This window comes from Ochotona princeps, chromosome 3 (genome assembly GCF_030435755.1).
Source record: "Ochotona princeps isolate mOchPri1 chromosome 3, mOchPri1.hap1, whole genome shotgun sequence".
In the NCBI taxonomy this organism is placed as follows: Eukaryota; Metazoa; Chordata; class Mammalia; order Lagomorpha; family Ochotonidae; genus Ochotona; species Ochotona princeps.
In genome coordinates this window covers 91356924-91382442 of record NC_080834.1, presented here as the reverse complement: position 1 = coordinate 91382442, position 25519 = coordinate 91356924, and the positions used below count along the sequence as shown (strand labels likewise).

The 25519-nt window shown below is 44.0% G+C and overlaps 1 protein-coding gene across 1 annotated transcript in view; it reads right to left on the bottom strand.

Moving 5' to 3' along the window:
* The window catches only part of PAK2 (p21 (RAC1) activated kinase 2), a 79761-nt gene that overhangs the window by 42180 nt on the left and 12062 nt on the right, over positions 1-25519 (bottom strand). The window contains exon 2 of the mRNA XM_004577818.4: positions 92-299. Coding sequence (XP_004577875.1) covers positions 92-278 — 187 coding nt within the window. The 5' untranslated portion in view covers positions 279-299. The remainder of the gene's footprint in view (positions 1-91; positions 300-25519) is intronic.

The window sequence follows — 25519 nt, the reverse complement described above, 5'->3', positions numbered from 1 at the left end:
TGCCTTACTGCCGTCAGCAAAAAAAAACATCAACAAAGGTAGTATACAACAATCCATCAATTCTTCGACTCATGAAACAAGAGACATTAACCTTTTTCTGTGCTTGAGAATATGGAGATGATTTTATTCCTTGGCTTTTTTTCTTCTGGAACAGAGGGCAAAGGCTTCAAGCTGTGATTGGCTGACAAAGGGTCTTTGCCTCCAGTGCTAAAAATGGTGCTGCTCATTCGCACAGGAGGTGCTGGAGGCTTGTCTTCCAGTTCCCCGTTATCAGACATGGTTCAGAGCTAAGAAATGGCCTGGAAAAGAGGGGAAAAAACAATTAATAATCAGGTAAAAAAAACTGTATGGATAGGCACAAAGTAAAAATACCTGTATCCTGGGGCCAGCACTGTAACACAGCGAGTCAAGTCACTGCCTGTGGGCACTGCTTCATGTCCTAGCTGCTTTACTCTCAATCCATCCCTCCACTAAGAGCCTGAGAAAAGCAGCACACACATGCTAGTACAAGTAACTGAACCTATGCCACCCCCGTGGAAGACCTGAATGGAGCTCTTGGCTTCAACCTAGCCCAGTCTTGGCTACTGCATCCATGTGGAGATTAAACCACTTGATGTAAGATCTCTTTCTGTAATTATTCCAAAAGAAAATAAATAAATCTCCGTTTTTTTTAAATATTTTCTCATTTTTAAGCAGGTTTTACAGAGGAGAGATAGAGAAGGTCTTCCATAGCTGGTTCATTCCCCAAAAGGCCACAAGGGCCAGAGCTGAGTAGATCCAAAGCTGGAATCCAGGAGTTCCATCCTGGTTTCTCTCATAGGTGCAGAGACCCAAAAACTTGGGTCAACCTTTGCTTTTTGGGTCAACCTTTGCTGCTTTCCCAGGCTGTAAGCGGAGAGCTGGGTTGGAAATAGAGCAGCGGGGACAAGAACAGCATCCATGTAGATGCCAGCATCACAGAGTTGAGGATTCACTTCCTTGTCACTACTCCAAGTAGAGCAGGGGTGGGGAGGTTTTTCTGCCATATGGATATTTATAACATCATTCATGGTCCACACAAAATTATCAACTTAGCCACCTATACATGCACTGAATTTTGAGTTCTGTCTATGGTGTTTTTTTAAAGATTTATTTTTTTATTGCAAAGTCAGAAATACAGAAAGGAGGCTGCACTGATCCGAAGCCAGGAGCTGGCCGGTGCTGCGCCAATTCGAAGCCAGGAGCCAGAAGCTATATCTATATATCTATATCTGTATCTATATCTATGTATCTAGACATCTATATACAGATATATCTATCTATCGAGATATCTAGATACATAGGTATAGATACATAGAGAGGAGAAGAGACACAGAGAAATATCTTCTGTCTGATGATTCACTCTCCAAGTGACCACAACGGCCAGTACTGCATTGATTCGAAGCCGGGAGCTAGGAGCTCTTTCGGGTCTCCCACATGGTTGTAGGGTCCCAAGGCTTTTTGGGCAATCCTGGACTGTTTTCCCAGGCCACAAGCAGGGAGCTGGATGGAAAGTGGGGCTGTCAGGATTAGAACCAGCACCATATGGGATCCCGGCACATTCAAGGCGAGGACTTTAGCCGCTAGGCCACTGCACCAGGCCCAAAACTGACATCTTTTAATTCGATGTTAGAAAACAACACATTTATCACACTGAACAAGATTATGACTGTAATTGAATCCTGATTTAATAAGGTTAAAGCATTTAGGTAAAAAAAAAATACATAAACGATGAAAAGAATGCTAACTGAATTTTGAGAATATTAAAAATAAATTTCTATTTTATTGAATTTGAATACTAGCACCTACCGGAAAGTAGGTATAATTCTAGAAGACCTGAACTGATGAAGAGATGTTCTACCTAATTACACTCTACGTTCTACAGCTTTGTTTTGCTCTCTGATACACTACTTTGGTATGTCTTATCTCTCAAAATGCCAAATATTTTTCAGCCTACAGAAGCAGAAGAAGAAAAGGTTACAGAGGAAAAATGCAATTTCTGGGGTTAATTGCTTGGAAAAACGACCAGGAAAGAAAAATAAATAAGATACCTATCTGTCTGTGAAAGAACAAAGACTGACCCAGGAAAAAAAGGGTGGTGCAGATGACATACCACAGGCCATTCTCCCAATCAGCTCTTCAAAACACGAGTGGAATAGTTTTCCCCACCCCGCTTCCTTCTTATTGTTGGCTGTTTGCAAATGCGGGTTACTGCCAGGGTGCACATTACCACGGGGAACCTACCTTGCTACATATAGAAAGGTTTGGTAAAGACATTGCAAGGATTACTTCATGAATTGGTAAATCAAGTCAGGATTCAGGTCTTAATGTGACCACAACACTAAGGCACACAGATTAACACTGTCACAAAACAGTCAAGGCACAATGATCAGTTAGTGAAAAAATGACTACAAATTCTAACCTGACAATTCATTCATAGATAGAAAAAGTGTAGAAAATGTCAATGCACCTTCAATTAAAAAAAAAAAAAAAAAACGTGCTGTGAGCCCAGCACATTAGCCTAGCGGCTAAAGCCCTCACCTTCCATGCACCGGGATCCCATATGGGTGCCAGTTCCAATTCCAGCAGCCCCACTTCCCATCTAGCTTGCTGCTTGTGGCCTGGGAAAACAGTCAAGGATGGCTCTATGCCTGGGGACCCTGCAACTGTGTGGGAGACCCAGAAGAGGTTCCGGGTTCCTGGCTTCGGATTGGCTTAGCTCCAGCTGTTGCAACCGCTTGGGAGTGAATGGAAGATCTTCCTCTCTGTCTCTGCCCTTGTGTATCTTACTTAACAATAAATAAATCTTAAAAAAATAAATAAACAAAACATGAGGTGCATGCTTTCCAGATTTGTGGTTAACATCACAAGCTGTAGAATCCAACTGCTTTGGCTAGAATCCTGTCTCTAACACTTTCTTAAGATCGCAACCTTGGACTAAATATTTAACAGTGTCTCAGGGTTCCTAGGCGGGTTCCAGGCCAGGGACAGGGAAAAGTATAGACCACCCTGTAGTATCAGAGGCATGGAAAAACTTTCAAGAACAAAGGTATGTCTGAGGGATCAGCAAAAGCTTTCTGAAAGGCCAATGTTGAACCAAAGTTGAAAGTGTTCCGTTAGAAACAAGATTAGTGTAGCATTATCCAAATATAAAGTAAAAATATATCATTCCATATTGATACAATAAATAAATACATAAGTGTGCAGATGAAGAGATACATCTATCACAGAAGAATCCCAAATTCATGTATGTAGACATATTTCCCTCTAAGATCTTAAGCTTAATTTCTACCTCCCCTCTTACAAACAGGCTAAACTTTGGGGCTCAATCTCAAAGAACAGATGATGGAAAAGGAAAAATGACTCTGCAGTGAAAAGAATCTGGCAATCACAGCATCAACCAAGTGATCAGTCCACATCACTTGGCCCTCAAGTGACGGCAAGCACACTTCTGTGGTGTTCTCCCTAAAAAGACAGTAACTCAAGTGTAATCATGAGGAAAACATCAAATCCAACCGAGGGATGCTGTATACAACTGATAACTAGTAAATGCCCAAAACTGCCAAGAATATAAAAAACAAGGAAAAATTGAGAAACTGACATGTACCAGAGGAGAGCCTAGTAAGTTTACATGCCACATAGTGCCTTAGACTAGAGTCTCAAACAGGAAAAATAAGAGTGACCCAGATACTGCAAGGAAAGAAGGGAATGTGAAAACAATAGCCTCACCCACTCTCCTCTAGCCCTTAACCCTTTGCACCCTAATCAAACATGTAAAAATTATCAAAGATAAAATACAATTAAAAAAAGCGAAAATCCTGGTAAAATCCAAGTAAAACCAAGGATCTAATGAACATTAACATACCACTATCAGCTTCTGTGCTTTGCAATGCATATCACTTTTATGTAAGATACAGTAAAGAAGCAGGGGGACAGCTAAATATAGCTAGGAAATCTGTCTTTGCAACTTGTCTGTAAATCTCAAGTTATCCTAAATCTTTTCGAAAGTTTTTGAAAAGATTAAAAAAAAAAAAAAAGAACTGAGAAGTTTCTCAAGAGTTAAACATAAAGCTCCCATAGGAATTATCATTTCTACCTCAGGTATATACCAACAAAACTGAACATATTCACACAAAAACTTGCATGGAAATGTCCACATACACATTCCTGGCAGTCAGACAACAAACAATCCCAATATGCACCAACTGAAGCTGCAGAGTGGATGCACAAAATGGACACTCTATTCAACAGAATATTGTTCAGCCACACAAAAGGAGTGACACACTGACAAACAGGATGCTATGGGTGAGCCCTGAAAGATTAGTTGAAGAAAAGCCAGGCACAAAACACTGTAATGGACTGTGAGTCCACTGAGATAAAACGCCCGGAACAGGCTAATCCACAGAGATAGAAAGTTCAGTTCATAAAATGTTGATTAGTGTTTGCCAGAGGCTGAGGAAAATGAAATGGGACTCCCAGTGAGCACTGAGTTTCTATGGGGGGAATGGAAATGCTCTAAAGTTAAGACAGCGGTGATGCTTGCACAACTCAAAGATGCTAAAACTACCCAACTGTGTACTTAAAAATGGTAAACTGCAGGCTCTATGCAACTGTTATCTCCTTTAAAAAGTGAGGAGCAGGCACTGTGGCAGAGCATGCCAAACCACTACCTGGGATGCCTGCATCCATATCAAGAATGCTGGTTCAGGTTCCATACTCCACTTCTGACCCAGTTTCCTGCTAATGCATCCTGGGAGACAGCACATGATGTCTGAAGTGCTCACATGTCTGCCACACAAGAGATCCAGAAGTTCCAGGCTCCTAGCTTCAGCCTGGTATAGCCTTGGCGTTGGAGGTATTTGTGAAATGAACAACAAAATAAATATTAAAAAAAATAAAGTCAGCTTAAAGAGATTAAAAGATTCAGGGGCAGGCATCATGGTACAGTAGGTTAAGCTGCCACCTGCACGACTCACATCTCATATGGGTTCTGGTTCACATCGCTGCTCCTCTACTTCTGATCCAGCTCCTGGCTAATGGCCTGGGAAAAGTGGAAGATGGTCCAAGTGTTTGAGGCCCTGCCACTCATCTGAAGACCTGTATTGGAGGTTTCTGACTCCTGCTTTGTCCTTGCCCGACCACGGCCACAACAGCCATTTTTTTTTTAAAAGATTTATTTTATTTTTATTACAAAGTCAGATATACTGAGAGGAGGAGAGATAGAGAGGAAGTGGAGCTGCTGGGATTAGAACCAGCGGCCATATGGGATCAAGGCAAGGACCTTAGCCACTAGGCCATGCTGCCAAGCCCCACAACAGCCATTTGAACCAGAGAATAGAAGATTGATATGTGTATTTCAAATAAACTTTTGAAGATTCTAACTGCTGATTCACTTTCCAAACTTCTCCAACAGTTGGACTGTCCAAGCCAAACCCAGAAGCCAGGAACTCCAACCTGTTCTCTCAGACAAGGATGACAGTGGCCCAAATCCTTCATTCATATTCTGCTGATTTCCCAAGCACAGCAGCAGGAAGTTGGATTAAAAGCATAGTAGCTAGAATCAGACAAGCACTCCCATAAGGATGCTGGCATCCCAATAAGCAGCTTAACCCACAAGCCTTCTACTGGTCTTTTTCATAGAAGGATAAACATACTAACTAGTTGACACCTCTTTTTAAAAAGATATTTATTCATTGCTATTTCTCTGAAAGGCAGGGCAACAAAGAGGGGAGAGAGGAAGTGGGAGAGGGAGATATTTTCCATCTATAGCTTCACACCTCAAATGTCCACAATAGCAAGAGAACGGTTAGGCAAAACCCAAGAACCTGGGACTCAACCAGTCTCTAACGCGGGTGGCAGGGATCTAAGTACTTGAACCATCACCTACTATCTACCAGATAATATAGCAGGAAACTGGATCAATATCTCATACTCCAATATGCGATGAAAAAATCCTCAGTGGCAGTCTACCTGCTCCATCACAATGCCCACCTCTAGACCAATACAAACTGGTATAAAGCAAAGGCGGGTATGTCCTTTACCAACCTGTTCCAAACACGTGTATACTGATGTCAGTTTCTTCAAAGGAGCGGTTTTCAAAACATCTTTTCCCCAAGATTAATTTTATGCTCTTTTTTAAAAAAGATCTATTTATTTTTATTGGAAAGTCAGATAGAGAGGAGAGACAAAGATCTTCTGTCCAATGATTTACTCCCCAAGCAACTGCAATGACTGGAGCTGAGCCAATCCAAAGCCAGGAACCAGGAGCCTCTTTCTTGATCTCCTACATGAATGCAGGGTCCCGAAGCTTTGGGCCATCCTCGATTGCTTTCAGGCCACAAGCAGGGAGCTGGATGGGAAGCAGAGCTATCGGGATTAGAACCAGCACCCATATTAGATCCCAGCGTGTGCAAGGCAGGACTTTAGTTACTAGGCTACTGCGCCAGGCCCTCATTTGTGTGTGTGTGTTTTTAAGATTTATTCACTTTTATTGCAAATACAGATCAGATTTAGAGAAAGAAGAAAAATGGTCAAACACTGGAGCTGAGCCTATTCTAAGCTAGGAGCCAGGGCCTCTTTCTTGATCTCCTACATGAGCGCAGGGTTCCCAAGGAACTGGGTCATCCTCTACTGCTTTCCCAGTTCATAAGCAGGGAGCTGGATAGACTTGAACCAGTACCCATATTGGATCCCAACGCTTGCAAAGTGAAGATTTAGCTATTGGACTATTGCACCAGGCCCTCATTCTTATTATTTACACAAATTTTATACACTACATATTGTTGAGGATCTGCCATTTTTTTGTTTGAGGGTTATATTTATTATAAGAAATTTTAAAAAGTTATGTAAGCAACTGATTTAAAATAAGCCTTTAAAATGTAACAAATAATTCAAAATATTTAAGGGTGTGTTCCATTTTCATTTGAAAGGCAGAGAGAGGGTGGGTCTCAGGATGGGGTGTCTCATGCCTGGATCCCAGATGCCAGTCACCACGTGCACGTAGTAAGCTGTCCCCGGGCCTGTCTGGGCTCCGGGGGCTGCTCCCTTCAGGGTGAGTACACTGAGGGGGAAGTCTCCGTGCCATTTGGTGCCAGGCTGCGCGTGCTGGCCACCCAGCCGGGCAGCTCTGGGGTTTTGGTTCTTTGAATCGCTGCTTAGTTAACTCCAGGTTGAACCCACTGAGCTTCTAGGACGTGAATCAATAGTAATGATTCCCAATGACAGTAACTCTTCCTTTGAAAAACTTGTAATCACTGAATAATGCTGACCACCAAATACCTGTCCACGCAAAAGCTATGGCTTGGGGCTTGTCCAGCAGAATCATTTTTCGTTACCTGACATGATGATGGATCAGAAGGGTCACATTAAGCAGGGCCATTACATTAACTAGCACTCGAGAAACATATCCGGGGGTAGATTCTGTGAGGGATGTGTGGGCCAAACCCTGTGGAAATTCTAGCTCCACTGGTTAGCTTGAGGGTTGGGGTGGTGATGGACTAAGCTAGGTGTGTCCAAGGAGCCTGCCATCAATCACAGGTAAAGGAACCCACAGCAGTCTGGACTGGTCAAGGCAGCAGCATCCAAATGTGCATCCTGAATAGGGGTGTGGGCTGGGCTGCAACGTTCACCAGCTCATATAAGGCCAAATGGGAGGCCAGACTATGCCGGACACTGGCCTAAAACCCAATGGCATGTATGAGAACTGGGTCTGGGAGTGGATTAAGTGGAGGAACTTGGGAAACTCCCTTGGCGAGTCATAGCTCCCGCTGGTGAACATGTGGTCCAGACCTGGGGGTCAGACAAGCTGGGCAAAGTAGCTCCAACAGCTAGGTGATATGTCAATTGGTAATGGAACAGGGTGGACGGGGCAGGACTGAGCAAACCTTAGCCTACAATTGAAACTAGAGACCAGGATGGAGCACAGGTCATGCCAAGCTAGGCTCTTGCACCTACTGGTCTGCCATGAGCCAGGAACGCTAAGCCACAGTGTCTAAGGCAGAGGTCAGGACAGGTGAGGGACTGAGCCAAGCTGAGTCAGAGCAACCACTGCCATGCACGTGATCTACGACTAGGAACAGGCCCAGTTGGGGAGCTAAGGGGACACCCTAGCTGGGTTGAGGTTCCCACCAAGGGGCGCGTGGGCTGGAATGGAGGCTGCATTCTGATCAGGATACAGTTGTAGTCTCCCTTGGCACAAGTGTGGACTGGGACTCCATGCACCGAGCCGGGTCAGACTCCAACACCATCTGGTGTCCTCTGGAGAACCAGGGTAGATGGGGGATGGACTAGGCTAGGTCTCAACCCCTACAGAGCCATGTGTGAGCCATATGTGGGAATGGATGAGCCATGGCTCGGCTGAAACATCCAACAGCAAGGACCAGTTTGGGTTGAAGGCCAGTCAGGAAAAGCCACTGTTCCTGCTAGGACAGGAGGTGAACTGAGTAGGGCTGGCCCATGGACCCCCCTGGTATGAGCAAAATCTGGCATTGGGAGAGGTTCCGATGGAGGTGCCTGGGCAACTCCCCTGGCAGGACACAGACCCTGCAGGTAAGCGCAAGGAACATGATAGGAACCAGCCCAGACCAGGCCATGGAAAGTTTCCCACTGGCATACATTTGGCATGGGTCAGGGGCAGACTAGGCTGAATCAGTTCACGTCATCCACTGGCAAATTCAAGCACCAGAACAGAGTGTGGGATGAGCCAGGTTTGGTTGCGACAAAAACTAGTGCACAATATGGAATGCCAAGGTGAGGTTGCCTGTACCAGAAGTGACTGCAGTGCCCAACCAGCATGTGTGAGAACAAGGAAGGGAGGGGGCAGAGCCGGCAGGGGAATAAGGGGTGGTTCTTTGCTGGACAGCTACTCCCACTGGACAGCATGAGCTGGGATGGGGGCAGACCAGACTAAGCAAGGCTACAACACCTGTGCGCCTCATGTGGACCAGATCAGGGAAAAGCCAGGCTGGGCTGGTTGTTCCTACTGGTACAAACAAAATTAGAGTGGGTGAGGGTTGTTTGGGCTTAGCCACAGCATCAGCTGGCAGAAGCTGGCACTGGGAGCTAATTCTGTCAAGTCAAACCACAGAACCACCCAAAGAGTTCATAAACCAGGAGTGGGAGAGACCTGGGAGGGAAATAGTGGGCTCTTCCCTCTTGGGTTACCACTCACACGGGAAGGCACGAAAAATAGGACAGGGGCTGGGGTGGCTAGACAGATACCCAGCAGCATCTGTGAGGGCTGCATAGTGGAGCTGGTTAGATGGAACTAAGCTTTAATATCCATTGACATGGAATGTGGGACAGACTGGACTAGTCTGCTACACATACTGGCAAACCAGGGTAGGGGGCAGGCCTGGTGGGGGTTTTTGTGGGTCGTTCCAACTAGGCTGCCGCTTCCCACTGGTTTATACGAGGGCCGAGTATGTGCTGGGCAGAACCAGGCTGGACTGCAACACCCATTGGATCCAGTGGAAGTCGGGGCTGAAAACAGAACCAACCCAGTGATCGCAACCACCAGCTGATCAGGACGATGGACTGTGCTGGGCCCTGTACTTGCTAGTATATACAAGAATCTGGTCTGAGAACACCTCAAAGTTTCTTTGGAGATCACCACAATTGAAATGCTGGGCTCAGAACCCTAACCAAGAAAAGACAGAAGACAGAACAGGTCAATCAACCACCTCAGCTGTATGTTGGCAGTGCAATACAGGGCAAACGGAGACTCTATGATGGACTATGTCAATCAGTGGATTCTTCAACGACCTCATCATGCTTGGAGTGGCAAGATTGGCAGTGATTCATAACTGGTGAACTGTCAAAACCACTTGAGCAAGAACCTTGGAGCATGCCCTACATCCAGGACCTGGGGTGGGTGGGAAATTGGGTGGGCCTTCTCCCTTAATACCCTCCTTTAAACATGAAGGAAACAATATGGAAACAGTCTTACCCACTTTCCTATAGCCCTTGAACCTTTTTACCCTAATTAACTATGTAAAGATTGTCAAAAATAAAAAAAGATTTTGAAAAATAAAATAAAATAAATTAAAATTTTTAAAAAAGGCAGAGTCAGAGAAGGAGGAAAAGTCAGGAGAGAGCGCAAGATAGGGGGTATCTTCATCCATTGGTGTACAGTTCAAAGGCCAACAGAGCCAGGGCTGAGCTGGGTCAGAGCCAGCACCCAGAACCCAAGCCCTAGAGCCAGCATGTGCTGACTCCAGAATCTGGAATAGGAGCTGGCGTGCAAACTGAACACTTTGATATGAGGTATGAGGCATTCCAAGTGGTGTCAATCAGTGTGACCAGTGTCTGCTCCCTAAGTAACATATTTATGTAAAAAATGATTATTTTCTAAACCAAATAAACTCAGCAGGAAAACTGGCATTATTTTGTATTTCTGCAATTCTTTAATACTGGTTCAAGTAGATGACAGTTAGGTCCTAAAATCTATTTCTGCATTTAATATGTTATACTGTTACATTAGTTTATGAAAAGAATTTATCTCAGATTCATAGCTGAAGTATTTGAACAGCTTTTAAATAACTATGAATAGTCTCTGATATTACACCAAACTCAACTGTTTCAGAGGGTTGACTGTGCAACCTGAAACCACAGGAATCAATTTCATTGTACCATTACATTAAATCTAATAGTCTCTCTTGAACTTTGAATGCTCTTTTACCCATGTTTAAATGTTATGATTTACTAGGTTTTGAAGATATTCCAAGTGTCAACATGTTATGCTAAAAAAAAAATCTCCACTAACCTCATCATGAAATCTCAAGAAGAAATCTCATAAAACTCACAATACAAATAAAAATTTTCTGAAATTCTAGTTTTCACTTGAAAGCATAAATTTTATTGATATTTTTAAAAACGTTCACTCCTGGGACCACCATTTTTGTACAAAGGGTTGGTATCCCATGAGTACCAGCAGGAATTCCAGCTGTTCCACTTCTGAGCCAGCTCCACGCAAATGCATCTGGGTTGATGATGGTCCAAGTCCTTGGACAACCAGGATGGAGATCTATGCTCCAGCCTTGGGCCTGGCCCAGCCCTGGCCATTGCAGCTATTTGGGAAATGAACCAGCCTATGGAAGCACTCTAATTCTGCCTTTCAAATAAACTGGTAAATAAACCTTCTTAAGAATGTTTATTCTGGGCCCGGCGCGGTGGCCTAGCAGCTGAAATCGTCGCCTTGAACTCATCAAGATCCTGTAGAGTCACCGGTTCTAATCCCAGCAGCTCCACTTCCCATCCAGCTCCCTGCTTATGGCCTGGGAAAGCAGTTGAGGATGGCCCAAAGCCTTGGGACCCTGCACCCGCGTGGGAGACCTGGAGGAAGTTCCTGGCTCCTGGCTTCAGATCGACGCAGCACCGGCCTTTGCAGTCACTTGGGGAGTGAATCATCGGAAAGAAGATCTTCCTATCTCCCCTCCTCTCTGTATATCTGACTTTGTAATAAAAATAAATACATCTTTTAAAAAAAAGTTTATTCCATTATTTATTTGAAAAGCAGACAGGTGGGGGCAAGAAGAGACATCTACCCACTTGTCCAACCCCCACATGCTTGCAACAGCTGGGTCAGAGTCAGGAGCCAGAGTAATTCCACCTAGGTTTTTCACAAGGGTGTCAGGGACTCAGGCACTTGGGTCTGCTGTCTCCCAGGCGCATTAGCAGAAATGCTGGATCAGAGGGCAGAGGTGGGACTTAGCACAAGCACTCTAACAACAAAGGGATAGGGGCTTTCAAATCAGTGGCACAGCTGGTTACATCAAGCACCCTCCCCCAATCTTTTTTTTTTTTTTAATGTGGGGCAGGTATTGATACAACAGTTAACTTGCCTCTTCGTACACTATGGTATAGGTCTAGGTGTCAACGCAATTCTGCTTCTGCTCTAGCTTCCTGTTAATCCACAGCTTAACAAGCAGCAGGAGATGACTCAAGTGGCTGAGTCAGCCTCACAGGAGACCTGCACTGAGTCAGGAGCTCCTGGCTTTGGCCCAGCCCAATCCCAATACTGCAGGGATTTAGAAAGTGAATCAGCAAATAGAAGATCTCTTTCCATCTCTCACTCTTTCTGCCTTTCAAAGAAAATTCCAAAATGTTTTTGTCAGTAAGAATCAATTCCAAGATTTTATTCTATTTTGAGAAAATGTCTGCAAGATACCCAAGTGTGAACAGCTAAAATCTGTGAGCCAGTTGTTCTTTCAAATAAAACTGGTGATCTATGAAATAAGGAGCCGATTTAGCTCACTTGCAAAAGTGTTTAAAAGATGATTTGGCAAACAGAAATGCTGAGTACTTCCCATTTCCACTACACAGAATACTGGCAAAGTGAACTCAAAAACAGACATAAAATAAGAGCAATCTAGGGCCGGCATCATGGGGTAGCACAATAAGCTTTAGCCTGCAGTGTTGGCGGTTCATATCCGGGATGCTCCACTTCCCATCCAGTTCCCTGATGGCCTGGGAAGTGGTCCAGCAAGTAAGTAAGAAAAAGAAGAGCATAAGATTAAAAGCTGTAAGGAAACTTGAATTCTGATCTTGGTTTTGTTAATGATTAAATCTGTATAATTTGAGACAAACTGCTTTTTTTGTAGATTGCTTCTTTCCAATATAAAAGAAGAAAGATAGGTGAATTACGATTCCTTAGAATGTTAATACTATCTGAACCTACACAGGTTCAGTGGATGGGGGATTGTTTTGAGCAGGAATAGACCTGATGACTTTACACAGCTGTTGGCAGTCTTGGTGGCAGTCACCTGCAGCCCCAGTCACTCGATTCTGTGTGTTGGCCCAGGGAGATGGAGCAGCTGCTGCTTTTTAAATGTACTTTTTGGAAATGGCACAACTCCCAGGCCTGGCATTGTGAAGCTGATGCTTGCAACACCGGCATTGCATATCAGCACCAATTTGAGTCCTGGCTGCTCTACTTCCCATCCAGCTCCTTGCAAATGGCCTGGGAAAGGCAGCAGAAGATGACCCGAGTGCTTCTTGGGTTCCTGTCACCATGTGGAAAACTCACAAGAAGTTCCTGGCTGCTGGCTTCAGTTTGGCCCAGCCCTGGTCTTTGTAGACATTTGAGGAATAAGTTAGTGACTAGAAAATTTATTTCTCTTCCTCCCTCTCCTTCCAGAAAGACAAAGAGGGGGGTGAGGGTTGGGGTAGGGATGGGGGAGAGGCAGAGAGAGGGAGCAGTTTGGGCCATCATCTGCTGCTTTCTCAGGAGCTTTAGTGGAGAGCGAGATTGTAAGTGGAGCAGCCAGGACTTAAAGCAGCATTTACATGGAATGCTGGTTCCTAAAGAAAAATGAAGAATGGAGAAATATCTATGCAAAAAATGTTGATCTTTGGTACATATGGCAATATGAAACATAAGACTTGTTTGGTGCACTTGTCTGCATTCAGACTGACCAGGAGCTTAGAGTTAAATGGCCCTAAATGCAGGTTCAAGTCCTTCAGTAGCAGGTTGTGGGCGGCTGCCAAGGAAGGTATAGCCAGGGAAAGTAACATGTGTTCCTTTTAGTTAACTTTGTGTGACTATTAAACACCTTAGAAGATCCTTAGGTAGCCTGTTAGAGCTTCTGGCTTGCTCTGCACTCCAGCTGAAGACACAGAATTAGAGAAACATAGAGATAAAGTGAGAAAGTCCTCAGCCAAGCTGTAGCGCCCTTGTTCACAAAGGACTGTGCATGTGTTTACTAAGGTCTGGCCACTTCTGGGGCATATTATTTGTAATTGCTATCATATTTGTCATGTTGAGTAATTTCACTGGGGACATGTATGACTCATGTGTTTAAATTTGGGGATTGTTTTAGCAGCTATTGCTGAAAGGGTAGGTCATATTAATTTGGAGTTTCTTGAAAAACAGCCATTGTCAATTCTGTGTGTTCACCATAAAGAAGTAGACTAGACTGAATTAGTGAAAGAAATTTTTATTAAAGTATTTGCACAGTATATTGAACAGTAGACAAATTAGGAGATGTAAAATATAAGGAAAAACTTGTGAAAGCTACTGTGTAGCATCATTTATGATACTGTACTGAAAAGCAATATGGTGAATACTTTTTCATGTGTATGAATATTCAACCACGTTACATACTGAGTCACTTTTTGCACCTTTGCTTGAAAATCTAGCTATTGACCACCTTTTCCTATGTTAAAATGTAAAGTATAGGATGAACTAAATGTTAGTCTTCTACTATTTAACTAAAAAGAAACTGGGGGCATGTGGATGAAGTATGGAGGTGGGTGCATTTTAACAATCTCACTGTGTGGTCTGTCACACTGTGGTTTTGTGATGTCAAACTTTCAGAATCCAAGTGATTATTTGCCTCTTATACTGTATTAATGGTGCAAAAGCAGTAGTGGGTTCAGTACTTACTGTGATACGAATTGGATGGCCATGTACTTGCTTTTTTTTTTCTTTCCCCCAGAGAGCAGGTGTTCAGCCTAATTATTAGGTTAAGATGCAGCAACATCCCACTTCAGAGTGCCTAGGTTTGATTCTATTCATGATAAAAACTATAATTTATCTTATGTATTGTTCTACCATTACCCAAAAATCACTTTATTAAAAAAAAAAGAGCAAACAATTACTGTCTTCTAATCTTCAACTATACTTTTTGCTACTTTTCAATAAAAAAACAAGTAGGCAAAACATAAAGTGTGCCCAAAACACACTGTACTGTTCTAACAGGCTCATTGTTTAACAGTGACACAACTCAAACAATTACTCAATTGTCTACTGAAGGAGACCAGAGTAGCTAACTACACAGCAAAAATGAAAAAATTAGTGGTGTCTGGAGCCAATCAGTCCAGTTAATGGAAATTACTGTATTTATTACAATTTTTAGTAGGATCAATACAGTATCCCAGGTACAAGCCATATAAACATAAAGAAATGATTTTTGGTATCATATGAATGTAATGACAACACCACTTAACCATACTATAACCACCTATATAACAAGCAGTAAGGTGCTCAACATCAGTGACTCTGAGCTCCTCTCCTCAAAACAAGCCAGAAAGGCCTTTGAGAGCAAGCACATCAATGAAAATGTCCCCAGATCACCTGAAAATGACAACACAGTATAAGCAAGAGTCACAAATCAGAAATCTTATTGGATGACTGATTATAACATCAGGCCCATAACCAGCAAAGCCAAAAAGAGAATCATGAAAGGAAAAGAGATGTAAAAAATATAACCAGGGAACTAGAAAAAAAAAAGAAGGAAAAGAAATTTTTAAACTCAAACAAATGAAACAGTGGGTACTACAAAATCCTAAAACATATGCGTGGACCAGTAAAACAGAGGGGATGATTCCACAGAGCCCAAAACAGAGTGGAACTTAAGGAGCCATTTAGTAACCTAGTTCCTTGCCAGGGATTTTGACTGAAGACCTGATAGCTGTCACAGGACATGGATGAGAAAACCCAAAATCTATCTAAGCCGCAAATTTTAATAGCAGTCTCTCTTACACCAGGCTAAAACCTAAAGGGTTAAACTCTCCTATCAGGAAAATGAGTAACACCCTCCTTCTGAACAAAATGGACAAGAAAACCCCAATGGTGAAGGCAAGGCCAGGCCTTCACACCCATTAGCACATGAGAGCCAAATCAGGGCATCAGTCTGGTCAGGGTTCTAGAGGGTCACCCTGACCAGCCAACTGCACCAATGGATGAGCACGAGAGCAGCAGTTGTGGGTAGGTTGGGACAGGCTGCTATACCCACTGACCACAGGAAAGCTAGGTCTGGAGGCAAGCCAGTTGAAGGGCCAGGCTGTGACACAAACAGGCACACACGAAACCTGGAATCGGGGGCATGCTTACTAGGGATTCTTAGGGGTATCCCTAACTAGGTTCCTGGCATGCACAAGAGCTAGGACTGTGGACCAGCCTGCTGGGGGTTCTTAGTGATCTGCCCAAGTAAGCCACTGCACCTGCTGGTGCAAGCAGAAGCCAAGGCTGGGGGTGGGCCAGGCCACACAGCTATATCTGCTGGTACACAGGAGAGCTGAGATAAGATAATGGAATGGTAGGTGTTCTTAGGGGCTTCCCCAATGAGGCCTCTACACTCACTCTTACATATGAGGGTTGGAACTGGGGGTAGGCCAGGCTGAGTACCATATCTGCTAGCACACACAAAAGAAATCAGCCTCATGGGTTTGTTTTTTGCTTTTGTTTGCTTTTTTTAAAAGATTTTTTATTTTTATTTTTATTTTAAGTTTTATTTATTTTTATTACAAAGTCAAATATACAGAGAGGAGGAGAAACAGAGAGGAAGATCTTCCGTCCAACAATTCACTCCCCAAGCAAGCCCCAACGGCCAGTGCTGCACTGATCCGAAGCCGGGAACCAGGAACCTCTTCCAGGCCTCCTACGCGGGTGCAGGGTCCCAAAGCTTTGGGCCATCCTCGACTGCTTTCCCAGGCCAGAAGCAGGGAGCTGGATGGGAAGTGGAGCTGCCGGGATTAGAACTGGCACCCATATGGGATCCTGGCGCGTTCAAGGCGAGGACTTTAGCCGCGAGGCCACGCCACCAGGCCCATTTATTTTTATTTCAAAGGCAGATTCACAGAGAGAAGAAGAGGCAGAAGGATTTTCCAATCAATGGCTCACTCCCCAAATGGCTACAAATGGTCAGACTGAGCTGATCTGAAGCCAGGAGCCTTCTCTGGATCTCCCATACTGCTGCAGGATCCTAAGACTTTGGGCCACCCTCCTCTGCTTTCCTAGGCCATAAGCAGGGAGAGGGTTGCGAAGTGGAGCAATCGGGACATGAACAGCTCTATACTGTATAGCAGTGCTTGCAAGCTAAGGAGTAGCCAGTTGAGCCATCTCGTTGGCCCCCTAGTGGGTGTTTTTAAGGAGTTCCCCAACTAGACCATTGCACCCAATCCCCAACCTCAGGGAACATCACATAGATGCGTGGTTGAGCCTTGGAGCCCATGGTGGACATGGACATCAAACAAGTCTTAGAAGGAATTTCCCATCTTTGGTACAACAAAGCCAACAACTTCACAGAACAACCAATACCACTCAAGTAACACCCTCAGAACATTCTTTCCCTAAGACGACAACAACAGACCATCCCCATCCCCTGGCACTGACAGCAAAAAGTGGCATACCATCTCCCCACACCAGCAGACATGGGAAGGAAAATGGAAACATTTCTTTCACCCACCACCCCCGACCATCCCTCCCTTCTCCATCAGTGTACGTGGGTCTGTACCCCCCACCTTTGTAATAAGCATTAATTCTTTAAAAAAAAATCTAAGAATTGGCAAGTTAAGCATCTAACCTACAAAATACAAGCAAAATTCATGCAAAGAATGCAGGGATGAAAGAGGTAAGCAGCAGCAAGTGTTGAATAAAACGCTAACACACAATAGAGAAGACAAAGCTAAAAACTGCTAGATAAAACTTGCGAGGTCTCTGTCAAAATTAACCAAAAGTGCACAAATTAACACTGGCAATGAAAATCAGTTCTGATGACATTTAGCAAGAGGACACAACTATGAAGTGTTCTGCAAGATCCTCTCACTCAAGCGTCCCACCCTGCACTGATTTTTACTTTAAAAATAATTATCTAAACCTACTGTACAGTTCTATCTCACATACAGCAGATATTTTTAGTTTCTACATACATTGAAATTTTCAGATATGCAACCACCAGATAAGCCAAGAGGAGACTGTAATTTGTTTTGCTCAGACTTTACCATGAAGTTTACTCATCATTTGGATAGTCACTTAGTGGGCACACTGGCTGAGTCACCAACAGAGGTGGCCACATAACTGGCTGCACTGTGTCCAAGTCTATGTACAGACATGAACCTTAATTATTTCATAGTGACCTTCTGTGTAGCTGCAACCAAGGCTTACTAACAAAACAGGCTTTTCATCATAGCTTTCATCTTTTTTCTATTACACTAAGAGTAGGATATTGATTTCCCCTTGAACTTCCGTAAGGAAAGGTTTGATCACCTGGTTTTCATTTCATATAAAAGCAACATAAAAGTGCTTTAAAGTATAGACTATGCTTTTTGGCTCAAGATATCTTATTTGTAGGATCTATTCCAAAGATACATTGGTAAAAATATAGACATACACATTAGGCTATTATTGTAGCATTATCTGTCAAAAAGAAAAAAAAATACCCTGAAAGTGATTCAAATAGCCATAGACACTGGTCTGGACTGGCTGAGTTAGCGCTAGAATATCACATACTAAACTACTGTCCAACAATACAATAAAATTTTTAAAAAGTCTCTCTATACACTACCATGGATGCTTCAACAAATTTTTATCTGAATTTAGTATTTTTCTCCAGCATTCTTCTATATTAGAATTAGCAAATAAAAGTCATTAACTGCAATTAAGACTGTTTACAGGAAACGCCACTGTGGTGTAGCCAGTAAAGTTACTGCCTGCAATGCTGGCTCCCATATGGAAGACTTGGAATAAGCTCCTGGCTGCCACTTGATCTAGCCCTGGCTGCTGCAGCCATCTGGGGAGTGAGCCAGCACTTAGAAGATCCATGGGTAACGCCATCTCCCTTACCCCAGTCCCTCTGTAACTTTGCCTTTCCAGTAAGTACATGTATGTGTTTTTAAAAATCTGTGTGTGAAGTTTAATTGCATAACCGTTTAAACTTTTCAGATAAACAATGGTAGACATTGTTTTGGCTCCCTTTAGGTGACTTTACAATAAAAAAAAAAGTAACTCTTAAGAAAAAAAGAACTTGCTGCACTGATAAAAATTTTGTCTGCACTGTCTAGTACAACTGCCACAATTAAATAACAATTAAGACCACTCAAAGATTCCACAGTTTACAGTTTCTTCCTGTTTCTGCTTAAGCTTTACATATATTTATTTGAACAAAGAGGGAGAGAATGGTCTTCTCTCTGCTGGTTTACTCCCCAAATATCTACAAGGTCACAGCTGGGTCAGGCAAAATCCAGGAGTTTCTTCTAAATTTCCCTAGAGGGTAAGGGGTCATCTTCACTGCCTTCCCAGGCATGTTAGCAAGGACCTAAATTGTAAATGGAGCAGGGACCATAACCTAGTAGCTAAAGTTCTCACCTTGCATGCACCAGGATCCCATAAAAGTCCTATGTTCGTTTTCTGGCTGCTCTGCTTCCCATCCTGCTCCCTGCTTGTGGGTCTGGGAAAGCAGTGGAGAATGACCCAAAGCCTTAGGACCCTGCACCTGCATAGGAGACCCAGAAAAACTCTTGGCTCCTAACTTTGGATTGGGTCAGCTCCAACTGTTGTGGCCACTTGGGGAGTAAACAAGTAGATAGAAGATCTTCCTCTTTTTCTCCTTCTCTCCGTAGATCTACCTTTCCAATAAAAATAAATCAATCTTTTAAAAAGTGGAGCAGTTGGGGCTTCACAGCACCCATATGGGATTCTGGCATCACAGACAGAGGCTTAACGTGCAACGCAGACCACAGATGAATTTCTAAGGTACAACATTTCATCAAAAATCTTTCTGGGGGCTGGCATTTGGCACAACGGTTAAGATGCTGCTTGGGACACCCATATCCCCATTGCCTGGCTCTGCCCTGAACCCAGCATCCTGCTAATACAAACACCCTGGGAGGCACAAGTGATGACTCAAGTACCTGGTTTCCTCCCATCCACATTGGAGATCCCCACTGAGATCTGGGGTCCTGGCTTTGCCTTGGCCCTGTCCCAGCTATAGTAGGCATCTGGGAAATGAACCAGCCCATGAATCAGTCTCTCTGCTTTTCAAATAAAACATGAAAAAGAAAATGTCTGGAAAAAGGAAAACAGTATTATCTTCAACATTAAAGAATGCCTTCATATTCCGGCGGCATGGCCCAGCAGCTAAAGTCCTCGCCTTGAACGCACCGGGATCCCATACGGGCGCCGGTTCTAATCCCGGCAGCTCCACTTCCTACCCAGCTCCCTGCTTGTGGCCTGGGAAAGCAGTCAAGGACGGCCCAAAGCCTTGGGACTCCGCACCCCTGTGGGAGACCTGGAAGAAGTTCCTGGATCCTGGCTTCGGATCGGCACAGCACCGGCTGTTGCGGTCACTTGGGGAGTGAATCATCGGACAGAAGATCTTTCTCACTGTCTCTCCACCTCTCTGTGTATCTGACTTTCCAATAAAAATAAAAATAAAAAATAAATTAAAAAAAAAAGAATGCCTTCATAAAATACTATTCCCAGGCCCAGCAACGTGGCCTCGCGGCTAAAGTCCTTGCCTTCAGCACGCCAGGATCCCATATGGGTGCCAGTTCTAATCCCGGCAGCTCCACTTCCCATCCAGCTCCCTGCTTGTGGCCTGGGAAAGCAGTCGAGGACAGCCCAAGGCTTTGGGATCCTGCACCGGCGTGGGAGGCCCAGAAGAGGTTCCTGGTTCCCGGCTTCAGATTGGCACAGCACCGGACGTTGCGGTTACTTGGGGAGTGAATCATTGGACAGAAGATCTTCCTCTCTGTCTCTCCTCCTCTCTGTATATCTGACTTTGTATTAAAAATAAATAAATATTTTTAAAAAATACTATTCTGTTTACTGTTATAACCCAATATGATCTCTACTCCTTCCTGGAGCTCAAACAGCACTCAATAACCATTCAGTATTTCTCAATTCCAAATTCGCCCGCCCCCTTTTTTCACCCCCCCCTTTGAAGTTTTATACTTTTGCATCATCTTTTTTTTTCATTTTTAATTTTATTTTTGACAATTTCTACATAGTTAATTGGGACACAAAGGTTCAAGGCCCTCTCTTTTTTTAAAGATTTATTTCTATTACAAAGTCAGATATACAGAGAGAAAGCTCTTTCATCCACTGATTCACTCCCCAAGTGAGCGCGACGGCCGGAGCTGAGCCAATCTGAAGCCAGGAGCCTCTTTCAGGTCTCCCACGTGGGCGCAGGATCCCAAGGCTTTGGGCCGTCCTCAACTGCTTTCCCAGGCCACAAGCAGGGAGTTGGATGGGAAGCAGAGCCACCGGGACTAGAACCGGCAGCCATATGGGATCCTAGCGTGCAAGGTGAGAACTTTAGCTGCTGGGCTACTGCGCCAGGCCCCTCACCCTTTTTACCTTTAAAGAATCTGGGACCTTTGGGTAATTTTCCTTTGTCAGATAGCACAATACTGATCTTTGTCAGTAGAGGGAGCCACAGAGACTTTAAGCCAAAATTCTGCTTCCTGGTCCAGCTTTGTCCCTGAAGCCCTGAAGGCGAGGTGATTCAGCCGGTGTTGGGATTCTACGCAGCCTGCAGGACTGAACCTACCAGAACCATGTTCCAGCAGCCAGCAGCTTCCCTTCCCAACACACAGACACACTTACTGGGCACTTTTGAGTGATGCTAACAACCTACTTTGGCACTCTAAGGCACAGAAGTCAGGCAGTTTTGGCTAACAGAATCATGAAACGGTAGAGAGCTCCTGCTTCTCAATGATCCGCAGCAATGTTGTATCCAACACGGTCTGGATCTCAGACCTGAGAGAAGAGAGGGCTCTTCCCTGGAGACTCAATCTCAACCTACAGCAGGCCAGCATTCTGGCGCAGCAGATATGGGAGGCCAGAACACAGATGCACCAGATAAACTACCACCTGCAATGTTGGCACCACACAAGAGCACCAGTTCAAGTCCCAGTTACTCCACTTCCAACCAGGCTCCCTGCTAATGGCCTGGGAAAAGCACCAGAAGATGGCCCAAATACCAGGGCCCCTGCCCCCACTTGGGAGACCTGGATGAAGTTCCTGGCTTTGGGCCTGGCCACCCCTGCCACTGTAGCCACCTGGGGAATGAACTGAGGACGGAAGATCTTTGTTTCTCCATCTCTGTAACTCTTTCAAATACACAAACTTAAAGTCTCAGCCTATGGGGGGAGAAAGCGAGGCCCTCTCTCCCCCAGGTACTCCCAGCTCAGCTGGGGCTCCTTCCCATGTGCTCCACCCAGCCCCAGGAGCAGCTGCTCCTCGCTTTTGCTATTTACAAGATCTTTAGAGCAATTCCTCATCAGCCAATTCTTCCATTACAGTCAATCATTCTTTTCATGTTCACATTATAATGGTTTCGCTCTCCTGACCCCCATCCACCAATATAGGGTTTACATACTTCTTTTTGGTTCAGTCACCTAGCTTCTAACCATTCCTTTTACAAGATTATAAACACCTGGATGGCAAGGTACTGCTATGTTTCTTTCTGGTACTCATTTATCTGAAAGGCAATTACAGAGAGGGAATGCCAGAAAGGGAAGGGAGGGAAAGAAGAGGAAGAGAAGGAGGGAGAGGAAGAGAGAGAAACACTCCCATCCACAAGCGCATAAAAAAATCCGAGAAATGCAAATTGACAATATGAGGACATAAGATAACACTTAGCATCACCTAGGATAGCAATAATCAAAAAGACAAAAAATAAGTATAGGTGAAAACTCAGAGAAAACGGTAACCACCTTGAAAACATTTGCCTTTCTGTATGACTCAGCAATTGTATTCCTATGAACACTGGCAAGATCAACAGAAATGAAAACCTACATCTATCCAAACATCTGTATATGTTAATATTAGCACTATTTATATATAACTGATGGGTTAATGAATGAAACACAGTATTTCCACAATGGAATATTGCTCAGTGATTAAAAAAAAGAATGAACACTGATACATGCGGTAACACATACGGATCATGAAAACATCACGCTTTAAGAAAAAAAAGTCAATCACCAAAGACCATATTGTGTCATTCCATTTATGTACCAGTGCAGGACAATTTAGAAGTCAAAATTGTATTAGTGACAAGGAAGTGCTGGGGGATAAAATGAGTGACCAGTATGGAGTGTGATATTCATCCTTAAGGTAACACAGCTATTTTGGAACCAGATTGTGGTGAAGGCTGCACAACTTTGTGAACATGAAAAACTCCAATTCATCATGTATCACAAAGGGCGAATCTTATCAGACAGGAATTACACTTGGCTTGTTTTTTTAATTAAGGGTACTTTTAAGGAAAAGAACAAATCATAGTGGGGCAGGGAGATGTAGAGAGCAGAGTGACCCAAAATTAGCAAAAGGCAAGGATGAAGTGTCTCCCTCCAATGAAGATGAAAGAGATGCCACAGGCACCTAGGGGGACTCAGAAAGCAGAGTCCTTACAACGACCTGAAGAACAAAAGTGCCACTGGAATACACAACCTTTGAATGGGACAATTCTGCAGGTGACACAGACATTTGTAGTTTTTTCTGTGCCCAAAAAAATGCCACAGCCACGTCCCCTACATTCTAAGGCATTAACTGTTCACATCTGAAATTACAAGACTGCCAACAGTCATCATTTAAAACAAAAAACCCTGCTGCCTGCATTATTTACTATGCTAGCAAAACTTCCACCCAAACAGGGAGAAATACACAGAAAACATTTTGTTTTCCCATTTTAAATAAATTAACTTAAGATAGCGATTTTTGAAACTCATTTGTCTCAGGGGTTCACATCTCCATCAGACTGCTCTAACTGCCAAACCTGTCCATGCCTCACAGACCATCTAAGCCAGCAGGCACGTGACTTAGTCATCATGTCCACCTCACCTCCCGTATCCACTCAGTTCCTCCCCGTCTATCCTTCCAAATGTAGGCAGCAACCTGCACACACACATAGCGCTATTACTCCACTCTCCTATTCAAAACCTTCAGATGGGCTTGTCAAATTACGCCCAGTAGTACCCTCAAGATCAGGTATCCACCTAACTGTTCAGCTTCATCTCTTTTTAACCTTTCTTCCTATACTCTTAGATTGTTGCCATTCTCTCTGTTTCTCTAGTAACTGTCAGATGCCTTCACTATGGAAATAAGCTTTCTGAAAGGCTCTATGGTGACCAATCCGTATGCTTGGGACTAAGAACCAAGACAGTTCCCGGAGACAAGCACTTTCAGTATTAAAAACAGTGCAAGCATCCCATATAAGGACTCTTTGAAGTCCCAAGGCACTTCCAATCCAGCTCCCTGCTGATGTGCCTGGTTCCAAGCTCAAGTGCTTGGAACCCGGAACCCTGCACCCACATGGGGGACCCAAAGTTTCTGGCTCCTGGCTTTGAACCAGCCCAGCGCTGACCATTATGGCCATTCAGGGACTGAATCAGCAAATAAAAGATCTCTACGTCTCTCTCTAATTCTGCCTTTCACAGAAAAATAAATCTTAAAAACAAAAAAAAGAAAGCCTCAGGCAAGGCAGGAAGAGTTCATCAGCCCTTTCTGCCCATCATTCCACTTTACTAACGCTAGAAAATACTAGCCTGAATGTCACTTTCTCAGGAAATCTCTCCTGACTCTGTCTTATCTCATTTCACACACCTGTTTATTTCAGTCCTTCCTTTTTTAAAAAAAGACTATTTTACTTTTAAATTCTTCACTTTATTTGAAAGGAACAGAGACAGAGAAAACTGAGAAAGACTGTCCATCCTTAAATTCTGGCAATAGTTGAGACTAGGCCAGGCTACAGCCTGGAGCCCAGAACTCAATCCAGGTTGCCGACTGGGAGACAGGAACCCCACCAACTTCAGCCATCATCTGTTGCCACTCAGGGAAAGCATTAGAAGGAAGCTAACTCAGAAGCAGTCCCAGGCACTAGAACAAGAGATGCAGGCATTCCAAACTGCAGCATAACCACTGCACCAAATGCCCAGCCCCTCCTTTTTAAAGGACTTCCCTACTACATTATCAACGCTATGAGCCTAGTTCCAGTGTCTTGCTAACCACTCTAGTACTAATACTGTAACTAATCCAGAGTAATGAGTATTTGCTGAAAAAAATATATCAATGAATGAATAGCCTTCAATTGTGAAGGAATCAGAATTAGGCTATCAGAGATACACAGAAAGTTGAAGATACACTCACTAGTCTTTTCTCTAACACAAGGTAATTAAATTCTCCATTTATCTTGATCGTAACAATTGATAACACATATCAACAAACCATGACACGTACAGGATAAGACCAGGATATCAGACAATCGAAACTTTTAAGTGCACAGTCTCTAACATGGCCCCTCAGCGTTTACAACACAGCATAACCCTAACCAGGAGATGGGATCCAAAGACGAGGGACAGTCTACAGCCTAACTAATAAGACAGGAAGGAGATGAAGGGCATATAGTGAACCGTGAGAATCTCGAGTGTGAGGGATTTGGTTTTCACACTCATAATAAAGCAGCATGCGACCATCACAAAAATCTTACTTCAGAATAAAGCAAAACATCTGGGCCCGGCGCCATGGCCTAGCAGCTAAAATCCTCGCTTTGAATGCGCTGGGATCCCTTATGGGCGCCGGTTCTAATCCCGGCAGCTCCACTTCCCATCTAGCTCCCTGCTTGTGGCCTGGGAAAGCAGACAAGGATCGTCCAAGGCTTTGGGACCCTGCACCCATGTGGGAGACCTGCAGGAAGTTCCTGTCTCCTGGCTTCAGATCGGCACAGCACCGGCCGTTGTGCTCAATTGAGGAGTGAACCATCGGACGGAAGATCTTCCT